At 36.7% G+C, this 18,802-nt stretch overlaps 1 protein-coding gene across 2 annotated transcripts in view; it reads left to right on the top strand.

The window, feature by feature from the left end:
- Positions 1 to 1,672: 1,672 nt before the first annotated feature.
- The window catches only part of LOC101890677 (non-lysosomal glucosylceramidase), a 36,006-nt gene continuing 18,876 nt past the window's right edge, over positions 1,673 to 18,802 (top strand). Inside the window, exon 1 of one of the 2 annotated variants that reach the window (XM_011296178.3) lies at positions 1,673 to 2,659. In XM_011296178.3, the coding sequence (XP_011294480.1) occupies positions 2,490 to 2,659 (170 nt within the window). In that variant the 5' untranslated portion in view covers positions 1,673 to 2,489. The remainder of the gene's footprint in view (positions 2,660 to 18,802) is intronic. The other variant, XM_005188266.4, reaches the window with a different exon arrangement.

Below are 18,802 nucleotides of genomic sequence, written 5' to 3'. Positions count from 1 at the left end.
TTCTAGCATTATATTTAACAAAGTAAAATGAAATAATGAAAATATTAGAGTATATTAACATGGAAGATTAATTAATTAAAATAAAAAATAGCGAATCATCGAAATTGGTTGGCAACTGTGGCAGAAACTTTTAAAATGCCAAAAATACCGGAGGTACTGTTATATGAGACCTGTACCAATTATTGGATTTTTTTTTTTGCAGGGAGGGAACCCGGGGGTATTAGAGAATATTTTTTGCAAGGAGACAACAGACCTACCGAGGACCCCAACTGTCAAGTTTCATCTAATTTGAATACTTCAAAATACCAAAAATCGGGAGGTAGATTAATATGGGAACTATACCAATTATTGGACTTTTAGGGAATATTTTTTGCAGGGAGAGATCAGACCTACTATCAACATTAAGTGTAACTGATTTGGTTGGAAATTGTGGCAGAAAACACCTCAAATCTAATTGAATTCTGCAGTGGGATTCTCTAACTCATTTTTTGAGTTACCGACAAAAATCGGTTATTTTGAAACCCAAAATTTTGATATAAAAAAGAAGTTAAAGTTGCCAATATTGGTATCTATTGGTAGTTCTTAGCGACTACTTTGATTTCGTCGCTAACTTACCAAAAATGTCGTTAATTACCGAAATTATAAGTATTTGAATTTTACCGACTTTTGTCGGTAACTCAAAAAATGCATTAGAGAATTCCACTACTGATCAGGAATGTATGTACTTTTTGAAGTCTCTGACGAAAAATTCGAGGTGTTGGAAACTTTTCAAAAACTATGAAGTGGGTGAGACAATTTTATACAATAGACAATTTATACTTCGAGGAATGTCAACTACCAAATCTTCTTAAATACCAAATTTGAAAGAATTTCGTTGTTAAATGTAATCAGGATTATCAATATACCGAGTATCGGGGGTGTCATTATTTGTGACCTTCAAATACCAGTTTTTAGACATATCCGTGAAAAATGTTGCGAAAATCATCAAAATACCGAATGTCGCCTGTACCGAAACGTGGACCGCTATAAATCATTTTCAATACCAATTATCCTAGACACAATACAAAGTGTTCTGCCAAATTTTGAAGCTCGACGTTGAATTTTATGCTGATCATGAATATATATACATTATGGGGTATACGACAAATATTTAGGGATGTTACAAACGGAATGACAAAGTTATTATACCCCCCTTTTCTAGGTGGAGGGTATAAAAATGTAACGAAAAAACTAGATTTTTCCAAATAATCGTTTTTCGAATGAATTGAACAAAAAATACAATTTTGCTTTCTTTACTCCTACTCACTATAAAGCATGTTGTAAAGCAGATGGACATTACGATTTTTTATGAAGAATATACATTGGTCTATTTCCTCACCATTCCTTTTCATCCATTCATTTGTATTCTAAACTGACATCCCTAAAAGTTATGGCAGCAGATGTTTAGTATTGTCTTCAAACTCCATGCCTATATCAGTGCCTTTCAAACTGTACATCAACACAGCTGTTCAATGTTATTATTTCATTTTTGTTTTCATATCTTATTCGTTTTCTCTTTTGTTTATTGTTTTTCCCTCTCTTTTATTCTTTTACTCTCTCTTTTCCACCAAAAAATAATAAAATTGAGCAATGCATGGAAAAGTCAAGTTATTTCAGTTTTTTCGTGTCTTTCACATCAAACGGTCGTGTCTTTTGGAAAATAAAAATTGTTTCGCACCAAAAAAAGAACTGAGGAAAGTTTGTAAAGCAAAAATCAAAGGAAGAGGCCGCGACCAAGAAAAAAAAAAAAAAAACAAAACAGAAAATAAGCCAAATTGTGTGCTTCAAAAATTTCAAAGTGAAAATAAAAGAAGAAGAACAACAACAACAAAACAAAAATTATTACAAATCACAACATTGAATGTTGGGCTTGTGGCAGTAACAGAGCAAGCAAACCCTGCAGCAGTGGTCAGCATAAATAGCATTAAAAACATAATTGTATTGTTGTGGTTGTTGGGTCCGCCATCCAAGTGAATATTAAATAAATTAAATTCAATAAAAAAAATATTTAATAAAAATACCCGACAATTGGGTTCCTATTGTTGTGTGTGGTTTTACCGAATGGCAAATGCAAATAGAAATAAGTAAAAAATAATAACAGAAAGCATTTCGAAAACAAATATTTGTATTTATTTTGTGACAGCACCAGCAAATGTCAGAAAGCACTTGAAAAAATTAAACACCTAAATTCCATTCCAAGTTGAAGTACCCTCTTCCCACCCCCACAACTGATTTGCAGTGAAATATTACCACTTCATTACTCACAGCTGCCACTTGTTAGCCACGGAGACTCAACCAAAGTCCAATACATAATTGCGAGAGTATTGGGTTGTGTGTGTGTACACGCGAGTGCGTTTAGTCCGCGCCAATCAATCAATTCATCAAACAGTCATTAATAACCCACAAAAACAACAACAACAATAGTTTACACGCATTTAAAAGCCCTAAACATGGATTCCGTCAGTGCTAATTACGACGAACAACAGCAAAGGAACGAAATTAGCGCCATACCCCAATATGGCCTTAAATTAAAGTTCGATCATGTCTGGCCAGAGAAGCGGAATCAAAATCTAAGGCCTTCCATAAAACAGACCTTACCTTTATTGCCATTGGCCTGCAGGTGAGTTAATGGATATGAGTATAAATAGAAAAAAAAGAATGTTTGCAGCTGAGAGAAGGGGTGGGAGACACATTCCTCCCTTCCTACCCCAACATGTTTATATTTAGGACTAACTTTAAAATAAATACCTGCGGTTTGAAATGGTTATAAAAGGGTGTCATGAAATCATAACGTGTTGTGTGTAGGGGTTAATTTTTCTGCCATGAGAAAAGCCCTTGACCTTCAAAAGAGAATGGTTTTATAGGGTCCAAAAACAATTGAAAATGGTAGACTATTTGGTATAGCACCCATAGGATGGTACCTCTCAATTTATAGTATTTTAGAAGTTTTCAAATGAGGTTTGAACCCAAATAATTTGTAATAGGAGGTTTATGATTTAAAACAAAACCTAATGTTCCAATATAGGTTCTCTATTTACTATAGGTGCACATAGCGATATATCCGAGTTTTTCTAGCCTCCAATGTAAAATAATGGGTATATACAATTTTTCATTCCGTTTGAAAAACCTCGAAATATTTTTTCGTAGACCCCTTGAAGTAAACATGTTCATGTTCAGCACAGACAGTGATATTACACCTAGGATGTTTGATATATCCTCCATATAAGTTTACCTCCTAATTTTCGGTATTTCAAAGGTTTTGATAACAATTTTCAAACAAATATGTTGAAATTTCTAATTTTGGATTCTCAGGAAGTAGTTTAACTACTCGCAAAAAATATAGTGAACATAGGAATAGCCCCCCATATAACGGAACTTTTAGGATTTTGAAGATTTGCCGATTTTTAATAGGTCTCATTTAATATTCTTGTCGATATAAAATTTCAACCACAATTCTTATCAAAATCGCTTGTATTTTGTTTAAAAAGTCGCCGTAAAAAAGCTGTAAGTTCGGCCGGGCCGAACTTTTAACACCTTCCACCATTTGGTACAAATTTGGTAATTTCCAAAAGAAAAAATAAAATCCGTTAAAATTTCTGTTAAAATCTTAAAAATACCAAATGCCTAGACGACGACGTGGATCTGCATAGGCAACTTTTGTCATAAGTTATTACAATATTTAAATACGAAACTTGAAGAAAAATCTATTTATAATGTAGCTAAAATCATCAAAATACCGATTATTGGGGGTACTGTTATATGGGGGCTGTACGAAGACGCGGACCTGCACAGACAATTTTCTGGCATGGGCTGAAGTATCCATTACGAACTTCACATGCGAAATTTAAAACAATCCCGGTAAATAATATCGCTAAAATCATTAAAATACCGAATATCGGGGGTACGGTACATGGGGGCTATACGAAGACGTGGACATACATGGCCCATTTTCTGTTTTATGCTGCAGTATCTATTACGAACTTCAAATACCAAATTTGGAACGATTCCGTTAAATAATGTCGCCAAAATCATCAAAATACCGAATATCGGGGGGTATCGTTATATGGGGGCTATATGAAGACGTGAACCTACATGGCTCATTTTTTGACTTAGGATATAGTATCCATTACGAACTTCAAATACCAAATTTGAAACGATTCCGGTAAATAATGTCGCTAAAATCATCAAAATAACGAATATCGGGGGGTACCGTTACATGAGGGTTTATGATAACATGGACCTACATGGCCCATTTACGAACTTAAACTGCCTACTGGCAAAATATACATGTGTGCAAAATTTTAGCCTTCTATCTCAATTTGTTCGAAAGATAGCGTGATTACAACAGACAGACAGACGAACATGGCTTAATCGTCTTAGAATTTTACGCTGATCAAGAATATATATTACAAACGGAATGACAAAATGAATATACCCTCTATAGTATGGTGGAGGGTATAAAAAAATTTATGTAGATTCGAGTTTTAGAACTTTCTTTTGAAGATCCTAGCCACTATTTGGAGCCTGAATGTTGTGTATCATAGAGCGAGTATTTAAGAGAAATTCTGACTCCATCATTCACAATAACTAGGCCCCCAATACGGAGCAAACTTGGACCTCAGTTATTAGACTTTTATAGACGAATTCTGACGATCAAGCTTGGGTTGTTAAATCAGAGTTCCGAAAGAGAATTTCAGTCTTAAAATTCAATTCAGTACTCCTGTGGGACAAAAACCAAGTGTACAATATTTTTTCAATGTCACGGAAATATGAGCGAATATTCTATGCCCGTTTTCGAGTCGAAGTAAAATTCGTTCGAAATAGAGCAGATTCTACTTTTGCCGATAACTTCCCTCAGCTTTTGTAATGACGTTTTTATACCCTAAGCCATATGGATAAAGAGGGTATATATCTCTTTATACCAAATCCGTTTCAGGACATTTGGAGGCGATCTAGCGATGTCCGTTCTTCCATCCATCTGTCTGTCGGTCTGACTTGCTGGTGCGCACGATAACTCTCGAAGGGAGTAACCGATTTTGTTCAAACTCGGTACATCGAAATATTGTCAAACTTAGATCGAGTTCGAAGATTGGCATATCTGGTACCTTCCCCACAAAATTAAAAATTTTAACAAAAAAAAAATATTTTATACAACTCTTTCTGTTCTGTAGTAGGAGGAAGGATAATGCAATTTTGTTCCAGCTTTGAAAATGCTAGTATTTGCATCAGTGCTAGGTTAGGTTCGAAAATGGACAATATCGGTCCACTCCATCAAGTACCTCCCACACAAAGGGTGATTTACGCGTCCGATTATCTTCAAATTGCACACATCACATATTTTTATTAACCCAAGGTCTGGTGTAAAAAAGGAATAGATCTGTACACTCCTTCTGGTATTAACTCCCTCCCAAAAAAAAGGCTCACAATTTTGAATACCCACGAAGCTCATAAAACGCGAAATTAACTTTCGATTCCATTTTATTTTAACAAGAAGACCTTTGGGCTTCTTGGAGGATCCCTTATTCGCTTTTTTACAATTTCAACTGCAAATATTTATAAAACCCCACCTAATATTTGTCCGCAAACTCTTTCCTTTGCACCTCTTACTTTGGCAATGATTTCATACTGCAAGCGTTTGCTTTATCAGGGGGAAAGTATACGCTTATCAGTTTTTTTTTTAGTGATATGAAACCCATGCAGGTGAGACGAACGAAAGAACGAAAAAAAACATTTGTTAAAAAGATTTCGGTGACAATAAAAACTGATAATGTGATAAATGATGAATGAGCCGCTTCTTTTTTTGGTGGTGTTGTTACTAATTCTAATATCTGATAAATAGGCCTTGCTATGGTAAATATGTTTATCCAGACCGTGTTATCTGCCATTTTTTGGGTGGTAATCTATCAAAATATGCTATAATGGATGTCCGATGGCATATGTTTTTCCACAGGAAATGTTGGGAGGGATTTCCCCATTACACATTCCGGACAAAATGTGGAAATAAGTCATAAGGGAGGGTAGAAAGGAAGAAGGGAAAGAAATGAAGCTTCCAAAAGACACAAGTATGGATATGATAGCTGTTCCACATTATTTATTTTTAAATTCAGGATTGGAACGGTGGTAAATATGGGTCAAGGTCTTTAATTGCAAAAATTGAGATCAAAAACTTGTTTTCAATATTCTAAATTATTCGAATATATTATCAAAAAAATATTCTAAAAAAGATTAATTTTTGAGTCCCAAAACCTACTCTGAACAAGTTAAAAAGTATCAGTTGTTTGCCGATATTGAGATGTGCCGAGTCCGAAAGGAATCGGATGCTAATTTCGCGTTTTATCAGCTTCATGGATATTGAAAATGTTAACCCTTTGTGGGGGAAGTACCAGAAGGAGTGGACAAATATACCCCATCCTCACACCAGGCCTTGATGAAGTGGACCGATATATCCCGTCTTCACAGCGGGTTTTGTCTTAGTAGAAATAACGGGATGTGTGAAATGTAATAAAAACAGGATGCTTATTTCGAATTTTTTAATCGTTTTGGCTATTCAAAACTTTGACCCTTTGTGGGGAAGGTACCAGAAGGAATGGTCCGATCTATACCACCTTTTAACAGATCTTGTGTTGATAGAAATACCAAGATGTACCAAGTCCGAAGACTATCGGACTCTTATATCACCTTTTATCACAATAATTCAAAAAATTTGACCCTCTGTGGGAGTGGTACTTGTTGCAGTGGACCGATATTTTCCATTTTGTCACCTGACCTACCACTGATGCAAATATTAGGATTTGCAAAGTTGGAGCAAAATCGGTATGTTCTTTCTCTTTCTGTGCAGTAAATTATTTTCTTTGAAAATGTTGACATCTTGTGGAGGAGGTACCAGAAGGAGTGGACCGATATTGTCCATCTCCGAACTCAATCTATGTTTGATAATGATATTACGATGTACCATGTCTGGAACAAATCGGATACTCCCTTCGAGAATAATCGTGCACATCAGCCAGACAGACAGACGGACATCGCTAGATCGACTCCAAATGTTTTGAAACGGATTTGATCCAAAGAGATCTAGGGTCTAAAACCGTTATTTTGATGACACATGTTTTGGCCGCATCAAATGATATATATCCTCTCTGGCCATATGGCTGAGGGAATAAAAATCCATGGAAATTACCCTAAGTTCGGCCGGGCGGAACTTTGAATACCCCCCAACATTTGGAACGAATTTAGAAATAAAATCCTTAAAAAATTCTGTTAAAATTTTAAAAATACCGAATATAGCCGTTATATTGGTATCTATACGACGTGGACCCACACAGGTATGGTTTGTCATAAGTCATTACCAAATTCAAATTCGGAACTTGAAAAAAGTGGTGGATAATGTAGCTAAAATCATCAAAATATGGTATATAGGGAGGTACCGTTATATCGGAACTGTGCGAAGACCTGGACCAGCATAGACAATTTTCTGTCATAGGCTGTAGCATCCATTACGAACTTCAAATACGACATTACAAACAATTTCAGTGAATATTGTACCGAAACTCGTGAAAGTACCGAATATAGTGAGATACTGGTATATGGGGTATATACGAAGACTTGGACCTGCGTAGACAATTTTCTGTCACAGACTGTAGTTTCCATTACGAACTCTAAATGCGTAATTTGAAAAAATTCCGATGAATAATGACGATAAAATCACCAAAATACCGAATATAGGGAGGTACCGTTATATGGGGGCTATACGAAGACGGGAACCTGCACAGAAAATTTTCTGTCTTAGGCTGTAGTATCCATTTCGAACTTCAAATACCAAATTTGAAAAAATTCCGGTGAATAACGTCTCTAAAATCATCAAAATACCGAATATCGGGAGGTATTGTTATGTGGGGGCTATATGAAAACGTTTACGAACTTAACCTGCCTACTGAAAAAATAAACATGTGTGCAAAATTTTAGCCTTCTATCTCAATTAGTGCGAAAGATAGCGTGATTACAATAGACAGACAGATAGGCGGACATCGATAAATCGACTTAGAATTTTACGCTGATCAAGAATATATATACTTTGTTGGGTCTGACATGAGTATTACAAACGGAATGTCAAAGCTAATATACCCTCCATAGTATGGTGGAGGGTATAACAAGCATTCGATAATGCCTCAAAACAAACACTCAAAGGCTCCAAATTAAAGCGAATCCTTCTTAGAATTTTCTTTAAAATCCAGGAAAGGAGCTTGGGTGTCCCATCAACGGGAAACTAACTCCCTCAAAATTGAAAACAAATCCTGTCACATCATAAAAAATCTGTTTACACAAATACTTTACAAATAATATTAAAACATATCCTCCCTGCTTGGAGTTAAAGCACATCCTTAAATTTATTGTCCTTCGCAACACTGCTGACCCATTTTTGTCTGACAGAACTTTCACAAAGTTATTGCCACGTTTTTTTTTCCACCACCAGCAACAAAAACAGCAACAACAAGGTTGAGAGAACAAAACAGACAAGGATTATGGAATAATAAGTGTGTGTTGGCTTAACGCCTGCTATATAAACATATGTGTATGTGTGTGTATATAAAAATAATCCTTAAAAGGAAGAGGAGCCTTCGCGCTCGCCCGCACACACACACAAACAATCAATTAAAACGAAGATAGACAAACAAGGATAGGCGTCATCGCTTCCCCATTTTTCGTAAGACAACAAGGATATAAGGCAGAATGCCAGGCATTCTTTTGCATTACGTCGTCTCCGGGTCCGCATAGCTGAACGATTACCTCTGTTCTGCTTTTGTGTTTTTTTGTTACTCGGTGGAATACTGACGCCAGACAAATTTCAACAAATTTCTGGAGTTAAAGTATGGGGAGCCTTTGTGGGAGGGCCCTTCATGTGTAAAGGAATTTCCAAGTCGAACTTCTCTGAGGTTTGGTGGACTTTTTCTTACGACAGATTTGAAAAATTGGGATGGTTTGAGAAAATGTGTTTTCAAATGGTTTGAGAATTTGTATTTCAAATTATTTTGGTTTCATATTACAAAAGTTCCGTTTGGTGATTTTTGTTGAAAAATTGGCAGGTTTACCGGAGGCTATGGTGGGTATACCAACCCTAGATTCCAAAACAGTTTGCCATAGAGAAACTCAATTTTTAATAGTTAAGAGCTAATTTAGCCAAGTTTAAGGGCCAAGAGAAAAGGCTGGCCTTAGATGCGATAAAGTCTACTTTTTTGAACGTTAAAAGGGTACCCAATTCAAAATCAAGAGATGGCTATCGTGATTTTGAATGCTTCCGGACCCTTTGAATCTCCAATAAGTTATCCTCTTTCCCTTCCGAGGCCCTCCTTTTCTCTCGGCCTTCAATTTTTTGATCGAGAAAACATTTTTCGTCCCCACCAACAATTTTATGGTTTAAATTTATCCAAGTTTTTGTTCTCAACTTTGGTTAACAAAATATGTCGTCAGCAGGTCCGCTCCGTCTGGATGTGGCTGGCGTGTGTGGTTACAACAGAAATTCGCTTTATGGGATTTTATACAACATTCATATATATTTATATTTTTTCAGACATTTGGGTGCGTGTTTTTATTTCTGTTGTTGTCGTTTGTCGTAGTCGCTGTTACACACACCAAAAATAGAGTCTGAATCTGAGCGGTGAGTAATAAAAGCGGCAACAACAAAACTCAATGGGAATATAACACTGGCACCAAAGCATGGAAGAGGGGAAAAATTCGTCTGAATACACCAAGAAAATTTCTGATATGAGAGACCGATGGGACTTTGTGGAAGACCAAAAGGTCTTCTTATAGAAGGCTAAGGAGTCTTCTCATAAAAGGCCAAAGGATCTTCTTATAGAAGGCCAAGGAATCTTCTGATAGAAGACCAAAGAGTCTTCTCATAGAAGACCAATGAGTCTTCTCATAGAAGACCAAAGGGTCTTCTCATGGACCAAAGGCTCTTCCAATAGATCTGAGGGTCTTCTTATGTAAGACCAAAGGTTTTTCTTTTGGAAGACAAAATTGTCTTTTTTTGGGAGACCAAAGTATATTCTTATGGAAGTCCACAGGGTCTACTTATAGAAGGCCAAAGGTGTCTTCTCATAGAAGACCAAAGGGGTCTTCTCATAGAAGACCAAATAGTCCTCTTATAAAAGACCAGTTGGTCTTCTCACAAAATACCTTTAGGTTTTCCCATCGAAGACCCCTAGGTCTTCCTACGTGTTCTAATAGAAGACCTCTAGGTCTTCTCATAGAAGGCCTTTATTTCTTCTCATAGAAGACCCCTAGATCTTCTCATAGAAGACCTCTAGGTCTTCTCCTAGAAGACCAGCAGGTCATCTCATAGAAGACCAGCAGGTCATCTCATAGAAGACCAGCAGGTCATCTCATAGAAGACCAGCAGGTCTTCTTATAGAAGACCAGCAGGTCTTCTCATAGAAGACCAGCAGGTCTCCTCATAGAAGACCAGCAGGTCATCTCATAGAAGACCAGCAGGTCTCCTCATAGAAGACCAGCAGGTCATCTCATAGAAGACCAGCAGGTCTCCTCATAGAAGACCAGCAAGTCTCTTCATAGAAGACCAGCAGTTCATCTCATAGAAAACCAGCAGGTCATCTCATAGAAGACCAGCAGGTCTCCTCATAGAAGACCAGCAAGTCTCCTCATAGAAGACCAGCAGTTCATCTCATAGAAAACCAGCAGGTCATCTCATAGAAGACCAGCAGGTCTCCTCATAGAAGGCCAGCAGGTCTTCTTATAGAACACCAGCAGGTCTTCTCATAGAAGACCAGCAGGTCTTCTCATAGAATTCCAGCAGGTCTCCTCATAGAAGACCAGCAGGTCATCTCATAGAAGACCATTAGGTCTTCTCCTAGAAGACCAGTAGGTCCTAGAAGACCAGTAGGTCCTAGAAGACCAGTAGGTCTTCTCATAGAAGACCAGTAGGTCTTCTCATAGAAGACCAGTAGGTCTTCTCATAGAAGACCAGTAGGTCTTCTCATAGAAGACCAGTAGGTCTTCTCATAGAAGGCCTATAGGTCTTCTCAGAGCAGACCGGTAGTTCTTCCTATAGAAGGCCTGTAGGTCTTCTCACAGAAGGCCTTTATGTCTTCTCATAGAAGGCTTTTAGGTCTTCTCATAGAAGACCTCCAGGTCTTTTTCTAGATCTTCTCATAGAATACATTTAGATCTTCTCATTGAATACGTCTAGGTCTTCTCATAGAGTACCGCTAGTTCTTCCCATAGAAGACTTCTATACCTTAGTTTGTAGAAGAAATGCCTTCGCATTTCCCTCAGTGTATTCTACAAACACACAAATTTCGTTACATATATAAAACAAAGCAGATAAAAATTCTAGCATTGGACATGTTTATGACCAAACACGATTACGAATAATAAAATACGTTTGCGTGATCTAGGTTGGTTGGCAGGTTGGTTGGCTGGCCAACTGGGCTCCCAAACCCTAAATTAGTTGAATAAAACCAAACATAAAACTCAAATCCAGAGTCACCAACATGTTCAGGTATATTATTAGAGGTAATGTAGAGGTCTACAATGATGTAATTTTGTCTTCGGTCACCAAGTCTAGAGAAACACACACACATAAATGTTTCAATGACTCTGCAATTAAAACTTCATTAAGGTGTCAGTGAACTGCATGAACCTGAGGTCTTAACCTCCTCGATGTCAACGGACATGGAAAGTTGCTGTCCTTCTTCAAGTATTTTATGTTGACTATTCAATGGAGTTTGGTGGATGGATGAAAAGCTTTTATCCTTTCTGTTTGTCTTTTTTGGTGTGTTTGCTTTTTTATGGTGCACTCTCGAAATCCTGACCTACCTCATGGCCATGGGAGGGAAGGGATGGGAATGAAAAAAGATGGAAGGTATCAAGTTATGAAATATTTATTTGAGAAGTATGAAGAAAAAAATGAAAAGATGCTGATTTTTAAGATGATTGGTAGAGGTGAAGAAAATGTGGTAGACGACAAGCCAAACAGAAGAATACTTTTGAAATGTAGCTGAAAGCTGGAAGATAAAAAGTGCAAGAAGATGAGATACTCTATTTGGAAACAATCCCAAAATTGTTTTCATAAAACGAAGTTCGCTATGAGCAAAGAAGGGATGGTTGAAAAGGGCAAACGTAATGAATTTAATCTTTTATAACAAACCCATAAACCACACGAACTTTACTTGAGTTCAGAAATGGTTGACAGAGAGAGTGAATTGAGTGAGAAATGTAAGACATTTTAAAATAATTTTTTTACTAAAAGGAGCGCAACCTATAAATTAACATAAACAGCCATAACAAGTAAAAAAGCAGTAAGTTCGGCCGGCCCGAATTTTGAATACCCTCCACTATTTGGGATGAATTAGGAAATTTTCAAAAAAAAAATAAAATCCATTAAAAATTCTGTTAAAATCTTAAAAATACCGAATATCGGAAGGTGACGATATATGGGGGATATACGATATTGTGGACCTATATAGACAATTCTATTTCATGGGATAAAGTACTCACACGGAACTCCTTGTGTGCAATTTCAGACAATTCCATTGAAAAATATGACTATAATCATAAAAATGCCGAATATCGGGGGTGCCGTTGTATGGGAATACCCGATATCGTGGACCTATATAGACAATTCTCTGCCAGGGAGTAAAATACTCATAAATAAATCCTTGTGTACAATTTCAAACAATTCCATTGAAGAGTGTGGCCAAATTCAGCAAAATACCGAATATCGAGGGGTACCGTTATATGGGGGCTATACGATATCGTGGGGTATCTTCGAACCTGCCTGTAGACAAAATACAGATCTGTGCAAAATTTTAGCTTCCTATCTTAATTCCTATTTTGACTGTAGCGTGATTACAACAGACGGACGGACCGTGATAGATCGACTTAGAATTTTACGCTGATCAAGAATATATAACTTTGTTGGGTCTAAAATTATTATTTCGATGAGTTACAAACGGAATGACGAATTTAATATACTCTCCATACAATGTATGGTGGAGGGTATAAAACAAATTAACAAGTATCAGTCGGATTTTCCGACAGATTTCTACTCTCCGCCAATGTTCGATTATTTAAGTATATTTTGACTTCTGTTATGATTTTTCAAATTGTTGACCCTTTATGGAGTAGGATCCGAAGCAATGGACCAATATTGTCCATTTCATGTCGGACTCAAATGAATATGATATAAATATTGCGACGTGCCAGATTTGCACTATATCGACTACTTCCTTCACTTTATTTAAGATAAGATATGCGATAATTTTTAGAAAATGTGCCTGAGGTACCAGATATAGTCGACCGACGTATTCCATTTTCATACTTCATGTAATACCGATAAAAATATTGGTTAATTGGTAGTTATATAAAAATCGAAGAGTTATATCCAATATATCCAATAAGGTGTAAAGAATAGCTGACTTGTTTCGCAAGTCTTGACAGATAAAAGTATTGAAAATTGTGACCCTTTGTAGGGTAGGTATCAGAAGGAATTCGCTGATATGTATCATCTTCACAACAGATCTTCTGTTTGAAGAGAGTTGGATGTGTATTTCACGTTCTTTTTTTTCAATCGTGAGCCCTATATGGGGGAGGTAACAGAAGAAATCGCCCGATCTCTATCATTTTTACAAAAGATCTTGTGTTGATGGAGATATTGAGATGTACCAAGTCTGAATGAAATCGAATGTTGTTTGCACGTTTTATGAGCTTAATGGGTATTCACAATTTTGACCCTTTTTGAGAGAGGTACCAAAAGTAGTGGACCGGTATATTCCGTCTTCACAGCAGATCTTGTGTAAGAAGAAATAATGGGATGTGTGAAGTATGAAGAGAACCAGATGCTTAGTTCGGACTTTATAATCATTTTGGTTATTTAAAACTTTGAACCTTTGTGGGGGGAGTTGCGGAAGAAATGGTCCGATCTCTACCATATTTATAACAGATCTTGTGATGATGGAAATATTGAGATGTACCAGTCTGAATAAAATCGACGTTAATTTCGCGTCTTAAGAGCTTCGTTGATATTCAAAATGTTGACCCTTTGTGAGGGAGGTACGAAAAGGAGTGGACCGGTATATCTTCACAGCAGATCTTGTGTTAGTAGAAAGAATGGGATGTGTGAAATATGAAGAGAACCGGATGCTTATTTCAGATTTTATAATCGATTTGGTATTCAAAACTTTGATCCTTTGTGGGGGAGTACCAGAAGAAATGGTCCGATCTCTACCTCCTTGAGATTTGCCAAAGGAAGATGGAATCGGATGTTAATTTCGTGTTTTATGAGCTTCATGGTTATTTAAAATTTGGACCCTTTGTGTGGGAGGTACCAGAAGGAGTGAACCGATATATTCCATCTTCACACCCGACCTTGGGTTAATAAAAATATTTAGATGTGTGTAATTTGAAGATAATCGGGTTCCTCATCACATTTGAAAAGATTTATTAATATATAAAATGTTTAACATTTGGGGGAGGTACTTGATTGAGTAGACCGATATTGTCCATTTTCGCACCTGACCTAGCACAGATACAAATATTAGGATTTGTAAAGTTGGAGCAAAATCTTTATGTGCAACAAATTATTTTTGTCATTTTTTTTTTTTTAAATTTCGACCTTTCGATCTCGATCTAAGTTTGATAATAATATTACGAAGTACCAAGTTTGGATCAAATCGGATTATCTCTTCGAGAGTTATCGAGCGCACAACCCAGCCAGACAGACGGATGGACGGACATTGCTAGATCGACTCCAAATGTCCTGAAACGGGTTTGGTCCAAAGAGACCTAGGGTCTAAAACCGTTATTTCGATGAGGCATGTTTTGGCCATATTAAACGAGGGTATACCCTCTGTAGACATATGGCTGAGGGTATAAAAAACATAATAATTGAAAAAAGTTACAAAATATCTAGAAAAAGTTGGAACCACTTTTCTCCTCGTTAAAAGCCCACAGTAGAAGAATAAGGAATGGTGCAGGGTCCAGGAAGGGCTCAAATGAACGCTCGAAAATGAGTTGTCCATTTCACCTCAATTGTGTGATACAAGAATCACTCTAAATATTTGCACAAAGGTCCTTTCGAACTTCTTCGGGGGAAAATTCCTTTTTTCAGATAACTTCCAAGGTAAACAAAAAGTTTTTACCCTTTTAAAAATCCAGTTTTTTTCCTTGTTTATCTTTTCACCGGCATTGTTCGTTGGATTCTATGCAGTTTTTGTGTTACAACCACAAAGGGGCCAGCAAATAAACCATTGTTTTGTGTACATTATGGAATACAAAAAGGGAACTCTATTACATACATAGCTACATACCTTCATACATATGTATATATTCCATCCCATTATGTTGCAAGTGCGGAAATGTGCTCATGTCGATGCTGCAACGTAACGGACCGAAGATGTTGGCGGTTCAAAATCCAAAGCCAGAAATGCTGGCGCACATTTCCCAAAGAAACATTTATCTGGATTACCATGCGGTTCGCGGGGGGTGGGGGGGGTTGAGAAGATCGGAATTGCATTATTGTCATGCTGCCAAACAATAAAAGAAATTTGTAATGTTGTCAAACCGTCATTATTTGGATATTTTCTGGTTATTGTCTTGGGTAAATTGAATTTTAAATGTCATTATTGAATTTTTTTTTGTTTATGGAATTTTATTTTGCTGTGGCAGTGTTTCCAACTGCAGTTGGGAAATTTTATAATGAAAACTATTGTTGTCATTTTATTTATTAAAATTTGTGCAATTATTTTTCCCGAAGAGTAATTAATTTTAAGAACAATGATGTAATCGGAAAAAAAGTTGAATGAATAACACTATGCGACATTTTTTTTAAAAATTGCAGGAAAACCCCCAGTAGATTACACTGTGCTACACAAATAACAATTACAGGGAAAATCTAGCAGATTATGAAAGTAGAGGTTAAAGAAGTTAAAGAGTATCAGTCGGTTTTGCCGACAGATGTCCATATACCCTCAGTCAATGTTCGATAATTTAAATATATTTTGAATTCTGTTATGATTATTTAAATTCTTGATCCTCTATGGAGTAGGTTTTGAAAAAACGGACCAATATTGTCCATTTCGTATCGGAAAATAAATAAATATGATATAAATATTACGACGTGCCAGGTTAGGACTAAATTGGTAACTTCCTTCACTTTATAGGAGATATGTGATAATTTTTAGAAAATGTAAAATGTACGTCGACGGAAGTGTTCCATTTTCATACTTCATCTAATACAGATAAAAATATTGCCATTGGCCAAATTACAAGAAAATCGAACATTTATCTCCAATTCTATGCGAAATCATAAATTCCATATTTACCTCAAGTTTCTGGTTGAGAGAAATATTTAGTTACAAAGAATCGCTGACTCGTTTCGCAAATTTGATAGAAAAAAAATTAATGGAAATTGTGACCCTTTGTGGGTGAGGTACCAGTAGGGGTTCGATATCAGATACAGATCATCTTCCTATGTGGGGGAGGTACCAGAAGAAATTGTCCATCTCTACCATCTTTATAACAGATCTTCTGTTGATGGAAATATTGAGATGTGCCAAGTCTTAATGGAGTCAGATGTTAATTTCGTGTTTTATTGACGTCATTGAAATTCAAAATATTGATCTTTTGTGGGAGAGGTACCAGAAGAAATTGTCCAAACTATACGATCTTTATAACAAATCTTGTGTTGATAGAAATATTTAGATGTGCCAAGTGCGAATGGAATCGTATGTTAATTTCGCGTTTTATGAGCTTCATGGATATTAAAAATTTTGAGCCTTTGTGGGAAGGAACCAGAAAGAGTGGACCCATCTTCACAGCACATCTTGCGTTAGTAGAAATAATGGGATGAGTGAAATATGAAGAGAACTGGATGCTTATTTCGGATTTTGTTATCATTTTGATTATTCAAAACGTTGACAATTTGTGGGGGAGGTACGATAAGGAATATTCCAATTTCTACCATTTTTATAGTAGATCTTGTGTTGATAGAAATATTGAGATGTGCCAAGTCTGAATAAATTCGGATTTTGATGTCGAGTTTTATGAGCTTCATGGATATTCTAAATTTCGACACTTTTGTGGGAGAGGAACAAGGGGGAATGGATCGATATATCCCATCTTCACAGTAGATCTTGTGTCAGTAGAAATAATGGGATGTGTGAAATATGAAGAGAACCGGATTGTTATTTCAGATTTTATGATCGTTTTGGTTATTAAAATTTTGACCCTTTGTGAGGGAGATACCAGAAGGAGTGGACCGATATATTTCATCTTCACACCAGATCTTGGGTTAGTAAAATTATTTTGATGTGTGTAATTTAAAGACAATCGGACTCTTACATAACATTTTATAAGAGCTAAAATTATTCAAATTTTTGACTCTTTGTGGAGGAGGTACTTGATAGAGTGGATCGACATTGTCAATTTTTGCACCTGAACTATCACTGATAAAAATATTAGGATTTGCAAAGTTGGAGCAGAATCGAATGATACTTCCTCTTTCTGTGCAGTAAAATATTTTTTTTTTTGGAAATTTCGACCTTCTTTGGGGGAGGCACCCACCAAAAGAAGTGAACCGAGATATCCCATCTTCACAGCAGATGTTGTGTTATTAGTGTCAATGGAATGTGTGAAATATGAAAAGAACCGGATGCTTATTTCGGACTTTATTATCGTTTTGGTAATTCAAAAACTTGACCCTATGTGAGGGAGATAACATAACGAATGGTCCGATTTCTACCATCTTTTAAGAGATCTTGTGTTGATAAATATATTGAAATGTACCAAGTCTGAATAAAATCGGATTTTAATTTCGCGTTTTATGAGCTTCATGGTTATTCAAAACATTGACCCTTTGTGGGGGAAGGACCAGAAGAATTGGACCGATCTCTAACATCTTTATAAGAGATCTTGTGTTAACAGAAATATTAGTTGTGCCAAGTCTGAATAAAATCGGATTTTAATCTCGAGTTTTGTGAGGTTCATGGATATTTAAAATTTTGAACTTTGCGCTGGAATAACTAGTCGAGGTCCAGCTGCTCGTACAGAAATATTTTTGTTGAATATGTGAGAGAGAAAGACCAATCGTTTTCTTTTACTCACTGATTGCGAGATTCGAAATGGAAATAAAGGTTAAATTTCTTAGTTTTTACTGAGGCTAAATTGTTTCACTAAGGTCCGTCGTCTACAGGCTTCCGGATGGGCTGGACCTGGACCTGGATAAGTACTCGTAGCCTCGGGATAGGAGGGGTTGGTGGTTGTTGGAATGAGACCTGGCTAAGTACTCTGCCGGTTCCCAAGGATACGGGGAAGGTTCTTCAAATCTGCTTGCTGTTGGAATGTGGGTGAAAGAGGATACAAGGATATTTAAAGGCTACAGTTGCGAGAGACTTTAGTAAGTACTCACGCAGACTAGAAGGATATTCAAAGGCTACGGTTGCGAGAGACCTTAATGTTGGAATGAGACCTGACAAAGAACTCTGCCGGTTCCCAAGAATACGGGGAAGGTTCTTCAAATCTACTTGCTGTTGGACTGTGAGTGAAAGGGGATACAAGGCTACAGTTGTGAGAGACCTTAGTAAGTACTCACGCAGACTGCAAGGATATTCAAAGGCTACGATTGTGAGAGACCTTAATAAGTACTCAAGCACTACAAGGATCAAGGATACGGTTGCAAGAGACCTTAATAAGTACTCAAGCACTACAGGATATTCAAAGATACGGTTGTAAGAAACCTTAATAAGTA

This window comes from Musca domestica, unplaced genomic scaffold, assembly GCF_030504385.1.
Source record: "Musca domestica strain aabys unplaced genomic scaffold, Musca_domestica.polishedcontigs.V.1.1 32, whole genome shotgun sequence".
NCBI lineage: Eukaryota > Metazoa > Arthropoda > Insecta > Diptera > Muscidae > Musca > Musca domestica.
This window is presented reverse-complemented; position numbering and strand designations above follow the sequence as displayed.